The 11043-nt window shown below is 46.6% G+C and overlaps 1 protein-coding gene across 1 annotated transcript in view; it reads right to left on the reverse strand.

The window, feature by feature from the left end:
* LOC8052187 overlaps positions 1 to 10154 on the reverse strand; it is a 31186-nt gene extending 21032 nt beyond the window's left edge. The window contains exons 1-7 of the mRNA XM_029979528.4: positions 9944 to 10154; positions 5094 to 5231; positions 4942 to 5008; positions 3701 to 3792; positions 2759 to 2856; positions 1853 to 1970; positions 452 to 585 (exon numbers count right to left, since the gene is read on the reverse strand). Coding sequence (XP_029835388.4) covers positions 452 to 585; positions 1853 to 1970; positions 2759 to 2856; positions 3701 to 3792; positions 4942 to 5008; positions 5094 to 5231; positions 9944 to 10045 — 749 coding nt within the window. The 5' untranslated portion in view covers positions 10046 to 10154. The remainder of the gene's footprint in view (positions 1 to 451; positions 586 to 1852; positions 1971 to 2758; positions 2857 to 3700; positions 3793 to 4941; positions 5009 to 5093; positions 5232 to 9943) is intronic.
* Positions 10155 to 11043: the final 889 nt, after the last annotated feature.

Genomic DNA, 11043 nt, shown 5'->3' on the forward strand with positions numbered 1-11043 from the left:
GCAGTTCCAATTTAATCCGGCGAATGGGGAGGTGGCCTACGCCGCATAGTGACGCAGCTTAAACCAGGGTGAACTTCGTGTTAAACGGAGCACAGGCCGACACGATGACACAAACAGGCCATCATTTGGCCGTACTAGGGGCGTCGGACAATCGACAAGAAAGTTGACGAGATCGCCGAACGCCATGATCAACCAGCGCCGCGCTACGATTGGCCAGCGCCTATTCAGGCGCAGCGCTGGCCAATCGCGGCGGTCGGTCACCTGGCCGACTTTCTCGCCGAATGTCTGACTCAGACAGAACCCCCGGTGTGGGCGGGCACTGCGCGTGCGCAGAAACCAGATTCGCGTGAAGCGTCTGCGCACGCGCATTACCGACAGCAGCGCCACCACAGCGGCGCCATACGCGGCTCTCTCTACACCAAGGTTGCTCCACACGCACTGTCCGTCCTACCTGGCACTGAGAATGGCGATCCTGTTGCCGGACGCGCACCAGAGGCGCTTGTCCACGAGGCGGATGCAAGTGACGGGACTGCTGCCGATGTGGATGTACAGCGTGTCGGGCCTCTCCCTGCTCACCGCGAAATTCTAAAAGGAGAAGGGAACAGCGGTTAGTGCCTTCCAGTGCGTCTGTATCGCTACTTCATCAGAAACACTCGAGCACTTTCCAAGTGACGCAATTGGCTGCAGTCAGGAGAACTGTTGTCCGTCACAACTTGCAACATTCGGAGCTCTACAAGAAACGGTGCTCCGCCCAACGTCCAATGCACCCGCGGGCGTGGTTAAGAAACGCGGGGCGTGTCTCGTTCATGCTTCTTGCTTCGTGATTCGTTCGTCGATGTTCTAATCGGCTAATGCTGCGCTCTCTTTGGCTGTGGAACGACGATGCGCGGGACATGCCACACGCTGCGGTTTTTAAGCTTTCAGCAACTACGGGCGAATATTTATTTTTCAAAGCGATATAAGAACAGAATGAAAGCCGTTTACCCCCGTAACGCCGAGTTAGAGTGCAACTCTTGTGGAGGAGGAGGGGAAGGGTACCGAGGGGAAGGTGCTGTAAACGACTTAAGTTTCGCGGGCTTAAACTTTCGCGGATCGGGCCAAAGCTGAAAATTTGAAATTATTCGCGGGTTCCAATTTTCGCGAATCGAGTGTAGCTTCCGTAGCGTTCACATATTTCCCGAATTGTTCGCGGGACGTATTGTTCGCGAATTGTAGGCGATTCGCGAAATTCGCGAAAATTAGGTCCTCGCGAAAATTTAGTCGTTTACAGTATATCCTTCCTCCCTCCTCCTCACCTCCTCATTCTGTCTGCTACCCCTACCTCCGAGCGGCGTCGCCGACACCTCACGAGGGTCACGTGACCTTACGGGGGTCACGTGACGATAACGTCACCAGTGACGTCACTGATGACGTCATCATCACCAATGACGTCATCAGTGACGATGCGGATGACGTCATCAGTGGCGTCACTGATGACGTCTTCAGTGACTATGCCAATGACGTCATCAGTGACGTCTCACGTCCCATAATGCACCGCGCGGTTACGCCGACGGCGACGCCGCTCAAGCCGGAAACGGGCGCCTAAGAGCTGCGCATGACCTGGGGGGTCACGTGACCTGGGGGGAGGGGGGCGTTACAGGGAGTAAACGGCTTGGCTTTCATTTCTAATTCTAGGTAATAATAGTTTATATAAACGAAAAAGTACTTTTCGAACATTAAATCTGTGCTCTACTTTGAAACAACATAAAAAAAAATTAGTTCACGCTTTCTGTAACAAGAGAAAGCGTATACGCGTGGTCAGATTACCCGTACACGTAAACGCAAAAGATTGAGAGGCCGGACCGTTACAAACCTCAATGACGGCCATCGTCCCGTCAGCCAAGCCAGCGAACACTTGGCACTGCTCGTCCTCTTCGTACGAGCACAGGCTCAAAACTGAGTCATTGAGCTGTACCTCCCATTTCATCTCCCTGGCATCATTCAAAAAAAAGTAAAGGGAATTCGTTAGTGGTATGAGCTACTGCACTTAAATAAAAAAAAAGAGAGAAGAAAATGGTATGCGCATGTTCATTCGTTGCATGAAGTACTTGAGTATGCTTCTTTTTGTAAGCCGGTACTATAGTGCTATCAAAACAGGCGCAAAAATTAAAATAATGATTAGTGAGGTGCTATGTGCCATGGAAGGCATCAAACAAACGTCTCACAAAACTTGGCACGCGCGCAAAAAATAGACATAAGCCGCCAACTTATGGTGCTTGTTCTCTGCTCTGCTCACCTCCTTAATAAACGCCTGCTTTTCTCACGAATAACGTTTCCTGACCTTCATTATAGACGGATCTAGAAGAGAGGAGGGTGTAGGATCTGCCACGCTTCTCGCGAAGTTCATTCAGTTCAATTAAGGGTTATTAAAGTCGTTTTTCGGTGCCTAATAATGTTACGTCGGGCCAGTAACCGAATGTTTAGTACAATTGGTTGCAGAAATAATGGCAGGAGCTACTCTCTACGCAGTGCTGCATGTTCATGAAGGTAACTTAAACGACAATAATCATAATAATTTTTTTTTCGATTGCACGATTTGACGTTTACACCGCAATGTTTCTCAGGCAACCTTTTTTGCGCAAGTGAAGTGAAAATTCTTCGAATGACGTAGATAGCTTTCCTGCAAAATCATAACCTACAAAAAAAGTATCTGCTGCTATTAACTGAAAAAAAAGAATATATATATATATATAGTAAACTTTTGTATTTTAATACTCACCTCGTTCTGGTGCTGTAAGAATAAACGAAATGAGAGAGAGTGCCCAGGAGCATAGTGTCATCGCCCAGAGAGTGCATGCAGATGACCCGAGCCTCAATCTGGAACCAAGAGGAAAAAGACTCTTCGCTTAGTGTTAGAATTAAGAAAGAAAGATGAGCAGACTTTATTTCAAAATGGAGACCAGTCCAATGAATGCGTTGCTTTGAGATCTCCCCGTTTCGTTCGATTGCATTCACAACGTTCATTAAAACATGCTCTGGATCATACTTTTTTTTTTCAGTCATTTCTCAAGAAGTATATACGAAACAACCGGATTGTCTCCCCTCCATCATTATTCAAGATCTCCCCTTGTACGACTATATTTTATTTTACCGTATGGTTTATTCGGGCAAAACCATTAGGCCACCACACGTCAAGAATGCATATAAAACTATCGCACAATAATAAAAATAGTATGTTTCTAACAACAAATGGCACACGAATACGTCATTTGGATGTACTTCAATGGCCCATTCTTGTCGACACTCTCTCAAAATTTCCTGCGAGTATAGTGCACTGCGATGCCCTTGGAACACCAATAATTGGTCTTCCTTTAGGTAACCAGGCAATGAGAAGGCATGTCCGTATCTTGCTCCAATGAATACACAGCTTTTTCTCCCCCGCGGCACGTGACTATTGAGCAAGATCAGTGACTGGTCTTCCAACTACACCGTGGCATGTCCGTGTACTCAGGGACGTTTGAGAGTAGCGCAACGTTGAAGTTTCCCGGAGCTTGCGTACTGACAGGCATAATATCCTCGCGACATAACATCTGCGTCATAAACTTAGGTCTCTAAATACTAGCTGTCGTACGGAGAGGAGTAAGAAAAAAGAAAGTCAGTCATTGGAATACCTTGAAGTGGTCGGGTGGGCGGAAGAAGATAAAGGGAGAACAAAACTTACGTTGATGTTCAACCTGTACATGACGTTGTCCTCGCAGTTCACTCGTGACAGTCGAGTCAAGTTGGCACTAGCGTGGCACACCCAAACTGTCGCTGAGATGGAAGAACGGGTCGCATTTTTGAGATGGTGCGATTATTGTAATGCTGGTAACGCATACAAACAAATGTCAACGGTGCACATGGTAAGCAGAAAACAAAAATGCACTACACAAACACGTAGAAAAATGAACGTCAAAAACATGGGCAAAGCCGCGACGACTCTGAACAGCCGCTGGCACCACCCCGACTGCGCTCATCTTAAAGGGATACTTCAACAAAATTTGAAATATAGCCGCTGTGTCCAGAAATAGGCTAAATATGATCCACAATGTCCGTAAATGACAATCACATGTTTGTATGCTGAGCCTGACGGCTGTATTTTTCGTTGTAAACTGCCCACTCTGGCAAGCGCTCGGAGAGCAGCCAGCGGAGAGCACGTGACATCAGCCGCAATCATGACGTAGTTTGTCGCGGGGCGAGGAAAGCTGCGGCGAGGCTGACGTCGAGAGGTTGTCCTAGTCGTTCCAGCCACCGAAGCTGCCGAAGCACGCCAGCGACCGGGCCACCGTAACTAACCCCAAAGCTGCTTTTGTACGAATTTTGAGTGACGGGTTAATCTTCTATAACCTTGTTTAAAGGACAATAGCGACTTCTGGGGCATACAAAAGAGCGTCTGGGAGAGCGGAGAGTTCCTCCTTCCCCTCTTTTCTGGTGGTGACCGGAGGCGAAACAGTCATCGTCACTAGCCGTCAAGCTTCCTAGACGGGTATTACAAACGAGGCGTTAGCGACATCCACCAGGTGCTCATTGCTGATCGTTTAATTCTTTTTAAAATTCCTTTTCATGCCTTTTTCAACAAGAGAATGGTGTGTCTGATGTGATACTGGCTCCCTTGAACATGAATAGACCCAGAAATAAGCGCCAAAATTTCGTTGTAGTATCCGATTAATTCAAGCGGGTCGGTGGCATTCAAAAGAAAGTTCGACTTGTGTTTCTTTGCATTAAAATTAACAATGACGGGTAACTAGGATGTCACTGTCGTATTTTGCGAAGAATTAATCTGACGCTGCGGAAGCGCATAATCATCGATATTCCGACTGTGGCCGGATATAACGGAGGACGTTGCACAAACATCGATTGTACATATGCCGTTGACAAGCTCATCGTGAATGACTAATAAGTTTGCAAAGATTCGCAGCTTACTTGCATCGCAGGCAGCTGCACACTCAATGATCAGAGTGTTTTCTCCCAGAGAATCTCCGGATTCGGCCTGAAACAAAAGCAAGTTTTGATTCGAAGGCGCTCAGCCAGAATTATGATCAGTTAAAAAAGAGAAAAAAGAACTGCCAGCTTACCCCTCTGTCACCGTTAAGGATGCTCATCTTTTCCATTTCTCGCTTCTTGGACTGCTCCCTGAGCGTCTTCTGGTAACACGCCTGCTTAGCGGCGATGTCCTGCCGCCTCGGAAACAGCTCCAAGTCTTCGAAGGCCACCTATAGATACGGGTAGCAAAATGATCATGCAATCAGAAAAGTTCCTTCGGGTATACATACGTGCCCTGCCACACAACAGTACACTGCAAACGCCAATGATTGGTCTTACTATGAGTCAATGAGAAAACGAGTCGACCCTCGCCTTTCTAAATGCAGATCTACGAGAGCGTCCCGTCAAAATAACACCTGTCCTTCCTACCGCATCAATATTTCAATTCTCATTTTCGTTTCCTCCTATAAATATCTTAGTGTTCATCTAGCCAATAACCTCTCATGGAATACCGGTCATGTCGAATATGTCACTAAAAGCGCCAATCAACTCTAATCAACTACTACGCCATCTCAAAAGAAACTTTTCGCTAACTCCTGTGCCCCTATAGCTTCTTTGATACAAATCTTTAGTTCACTCGAAAGTGGAATATGCGGCCTCTATTTGGAACACCGGTGTCACACTTGCATCAGCTGTTGAGTTCATTCAAACTCCTTCAGCTCGTTTCATTCTTTCAAACTATCATCGCACAGCCAGCGTCACCTCTATGAAAGCATATGTGTCCTTACCTAACCTCGCTTTTCGTAGAAAATGATCGCGTCTTTTTCACAAGATATAAACTCTAATCCCACCCTTCTTCAAACGTTATTTATACAACCACCTTACATATTATCACGAAAAAACCACCATTTAAAGGTAGACATCCCCCATTGTTACACCTCCTCATTTAATTCCTCTTTTCTTCCCCAAACTTCACTAGATTAGAATCGCCTTCCTGCGTCCATGGTCTCAACAACTGATGCTGCTGATTTTAAAATTACGATCACTAATTTTCTTGTTGTTTCTTAGCAAGTGTTCCTATTTTTGCTTTGTTTGTTGTTACAGTATTTTCTGTGTTAAAACTCACTCCTCTTTGTAATGCCTTCGGGCCCCGTAAGAAAATAAATAAATTGAAATAAAATTAAATATAGCACGATATAGCAAATGTAGACGGACGAAAAAGGTTAATGTGCATCACTGTCACTGCTGTTTTCCGGCAGTGTAGTAGAACGTTAGGAGAAGCATACCGCACAGAAGAAGCAGATGCGCAAATGTCCTATATATGAAAATGAAGATAGGTTTTAAAAGGTTCTCCGGGTCCAACATGTCCCTTGTATCTGCGGTCTTCAACATCTGATGTCTGTAGTCTTCTACATACGTGAAACATGTTTCTTGAAAACACTTTGTCGTTAAAATAGAAAATGTATTCTTACGTTGCCTTCTTTCGTTGGGAAAGAAAATGTACACCTTTCCAAGAAACCCTCGACACCAGGGGCCACAAACCGTTTCCGAGCCCAGTAACTGGGTGTGAGGCTAGACTCTCATTGACGCTAACACTGCTAGCAGCTAAATTCTCGTCTTTTTTCGATATATTTTCTGTTTCATGGTGTATGTATTTTCCCGAGGACATTAAGAAAGCATTGTACCACATTTAAAAGAAGAACAAACTGTAAATTATCTTTGTTGGGTACGCGCACGACATAAGAAATGCAACTGGAATGTTGTCTTTTTTTTTTTTTTTTTCCTTTACGATAAGTTTTGATGGCGCCGCCCGATGAGTCACGTGTCAAACAACAAAGCGCTTAGCTGTCGAAAATAATTTACAACAGAAGATAGCTGAAAGGCACGCATTTTTCACGCTAACAACTTGTTTACCGATGGACAGGACACGGACATACAACTTAGCAAGTGTTAACATTCGAACAATACATTGTACGTACTACACGATGCAGCGTTATCGAAAAAGAATTTATTTGAGAAAGATCTCAAATAAAAGAGTCACAGTCAACGACAATCATATCTTGACGATCGGTCGGAATCCAAGATGACTTCGTTTCGGGACACGTTCTGGGGAGAGCTTCCTTTTTTCACACCCTCACCAAGGCAAAGGAACGGGCGCGACTGTCTCCAACCCGAACAACTATTTTTGTCTATGACTGAAAAGTAGTCTACACGGATTATCTCCGGGAAGGAAGGAGAACAGTTGTCATTGTTTGTAAAATCGTGTCGAGGGCCGTTCGACGTCCTTCCCTTCCTTCGTTTCCCGTGAATGTCGAGCAGAAACACTTGAATGGCAGGCACTTACCAGCCCTATTTCTCACAGTGGAAGGTATCACAGTAAGGGTACGCAGCATGCATCAGAAAAATTAACTGGAAACTTCCAAGAGGCGCCAGCAAACGTCGAATGCAAAACCGTAAAACATAGCTAAAGAATCGCGCTGAGCGGGTTTTCACAGTCCAAGAGAGTGGGAGAAAATTTCCAGCTAATTGAGGGCGCGAGAGTCGCACCAGCCGCATCGGCATCAGAAACATGGCGGCGGCCTAGGAGAGTTTTTAGAGCGCAGCTCTTAGGCGCCCGTTTGCGGCTTGAGCGGCGTCGGCGTCGCCGTCGGCGTAACCGCGCGGTGCATTATGGGTAAATTTCCCCGCTAAATCTAGCGGAAAAACTTCCCCGCCAAATCTAGCGGAAAAATTGCCCCGCTAAATCTAGCGGGAAAACTTCGCCGCTAAATCTAGCGGAAAAATTTCCCCCTAAATCTAGCAAAATATTTACCCCGCTAAATCTAGCGGAAAAACCCCGCTAGATCTCGCGGAAAAATTTACCCGCTAAATCTAGCGAAAAAATTTCTCCGATAGCGGAAAAACTTCTCCCTAAATCTAGCGAAAAATTTACCCCTCTAAATTTAGCGGAAAAATTTCCCCGCTAAATCTAGCGGAAAAACCCCGCTAGATCTAGCGGAAAACTTTACCCGCTAAATCTAGCGGAAAAATTTACCCGCTAAATCTAGCAAAAAATTTCTCCGCTAGCGGATAAATTTCCCCGCTAGATCTAGCGGAAAGATTTCCCCGCTAAATCTAGCGGAAAAATTTCCCCGCTAAATCTAGCGGAAAAATTTCCCCGCTCAATCTAGCAGAAAAATTTCCCCGCTAAATTGAGCGGAAAAATTTCCCCGCTAAATCTAGTGAAAAAATGTCCCCGCTAAATCTAGCGGAAAAATTTACCCGCTAAATCTAGCGGAAATTTTCCCGCTAAATTTAACTTAAAAATTCCCCGCTAGATCTAGCGGAAATATTTCCCCGCTAAATCTGGCGGAAAAATTTCCCCGCTAAATCTAGCGGAAAAATTTTCCCGCTATATCTAGCAGAAAAATTTCCCCGCTAAATCTAGCGGGAAAACTTCCCCGCTAAATCTAGCGGAGAAATTTCCCCGCTAAATCTAGCGGGGAAATTTTGGTCACAAGACCCTTCCGCCGAGGTCACGTGACACCCCCAGGTCACGTGACCCCTCCCGAGGTCACGTGACCTTGGGGGGGCACGTGACTCCCCCTCCACGTGGACCCCCCTCCCCCCGGGTGACGTGACCCCAACAAGGTCACGTGCCCTCGGGGGGGGGGGGGTCACGTGACCCTTTCCCCTATGTCACGTGACTTCCCCCGAAAAACCGCGGCCCTCAGTACCCTTTCGTCCTCCTCCTCAAGAGCTGCGCTCCGATTCGGCGTTACAGGGAGTGGTAAACGGCTTTCACTTTTTGGAAAGGTGTATACAAGGGAGCTCGAGTGTTATGGGCGCAGGGCACCACTTTATCCTGAAAACAAAAACGGTGATTAGCGTAACATTTACGCCAAGAGGAACGTTCTAATTCTGGAACGAAACCGAAAGGGAAAGGAGGAGGAGGAAGAGGAGTGGAGGCGAGAGAATGAGGTGGAGGGGAGGGGGAGAGGACGAGGAGGAAAAAAGGGGAGTAGGAGGATGGGAGGGTACGGAGGAGGAAGGGCACACATTCTCCTCCGTACCCTCTCTTCCTCCTCCTCAAAAGCTGCACTCTAATTTCGCATTAGAAAAATTTGTAAACGTCTTTTAGTTTTTTCTTTGAAAATACAATGAAACCAACAGTGCAGTCAAGGGTACTGCATGGGCGTCCAACATGAGCTAAACGTCATCACCATCGCCCCTTTTTGCTTCTTTTTACTTCTCCGGGCAACCGTAACAGGTGACGTCAGCAACGTTTCCTCTCGGATCTCAGCGGTGTCCACGTGATTGGTGTTCACTCGTTATACCAAAATCTTCAGAATTGAGCGGATTTGCCCTTGAGCAATGCCACTCTACCTTTGTTAGGGTACACATCAAGGCGACACGGAGTACAGAAAGGTGAAGTGCTCACCAAACTTAAACGGAACATGGAAATTGCGTGTTTTCTCATGACAGCAAGATCTTGGATGAACCCGAACAAAGGCTCCCTGACCCCGAGATGATCTGTTGAGTGCTATGTCGGAAAACCGTAGCACGGATGCCGGCACGGTAGCACTCCCATGAGAAAAGACAGTTCGCGTGTTCCGTAGAAGTTTGGTGAGCACTGTACACAGCCACCAAGATATTGTTTTGGGGAGTGGGGGCGGGGGGCGCCCATGACAAAATGTTGTGTGATGGGGAGGGGGGAGAGGAGGCCCCAGCAAAATGGAAGATTTCGGGGGGGTGGGGGGGAGCCCTATGACCCCCCCCCCCCCCCCCCCCCTGGCTACGTGCCTGACTGTACATCTGTGCTTTGGCACGCAGACTCTGCATGAGGCTTATGGTAACGACGTGACTCGTTGCTGCTCAAGTGGGTGACTGGACACGCTTTCTCCTCTTGACACGTCTGTGCCCTTCGAAGAGGTCGCTCCGCGTGGCGTCTCTTCTAGCTTACCTTGATGAGGGTGTCCACGTCGTAGCAGAGCCTCGCGATTGCCTTGAGCTGGCGCATGATGGACACGGTGTCCGTCTTGGTGAGCAGCACTTCCTCGTGCATCTTCAGGATTGCCAGCGAGAACCGGAACAGCACCTTGGGGCCCTCCAGGAGAAAACAATCCCAGATGCGAAGCAGCGTCTGCGAGAATACAGAGGTCGAGCGTTTAAGTTCGCAGGTAAGCGAGTAAAGCATTGACGAATTACTGGAAGGAATTATTGATACACTTAAAAAGTTAAACTATTGCTATTTGCCACTTTCTCGCTATTTAAGCGCGCTTCTCAACCGGGGAATGTCAATATCGCGCCGAGGACACAACTCTGTGGCGTGTGAGGCTGGAATGCTAATTATTCTGTTTTCCAATAACATAGGTGATGCTTCTATTTCTGAACTCGATCACTCCGAATATCTTCGGGAGGTTACAGTAAACATAAAAACGCTCCAAACATTAAATTACGACCAAAGCTACATTATCTAAGAACTAGAGTATATTTTTTTAAAAATCTGGACATTTTGAAGAAACCGTATACGAGAAAATTCAAACATGCAGGTTTTCACTCATTCTTAGCGAATGACAAATAGACTACCGACTTTCCAGCAGCGACCTAAGATTGGCGTGTTTAAAATTTCTTCCATACTTTTGACAATCTTAAAAGCTGTATAAAACCAGCTTTCAACGATGGGAAACAGAGTCGACCGCTAGTAATCTTAAATACCCTATTTTGATCGTATTAATATATTAAAATCTTTGGACCTTCTTGAAACAATAAGCGAGAGTGCGACTTATCTCCTCGGCCATGGCTTTCCTTGTTCAGATTTCGCATTATCGTTAGAAAGCAATAACCTCAAGAACATGAGCATTAACATCGTAAGAATTAAGCTCAGGTCAGAAATGGCGCAGGATCACGGGGCATTTAGTGTGCGTGACTGACTTTGGTTAGCAATAGCAAACGCGCAGAGACGACGAGCGCCATGACGATGCATTTCTGGCACCGCTTGATTCGTTTCATCGAATCGGCTGCACTCGGGCTTGGTTTGAAACGGTGTATGGTCTTCCTAAT

This window comes from Ixodes scapularis, unplaced genomic scaffold (assembly GCF_016920785.2).
Source record: "Ixodes scapularis isolate PalLabHiFi unplaced genomic scaffold, ASM1692078v2 PGA_scaffold3__209_contigs__length_174095766, whole genome shotgun sequence".
NCBI lineage: Eukaryota > Metazoa > Arthropoda > Arachnida > Ixodida > Ixodidae > Ixodes > Ixodes scapularis.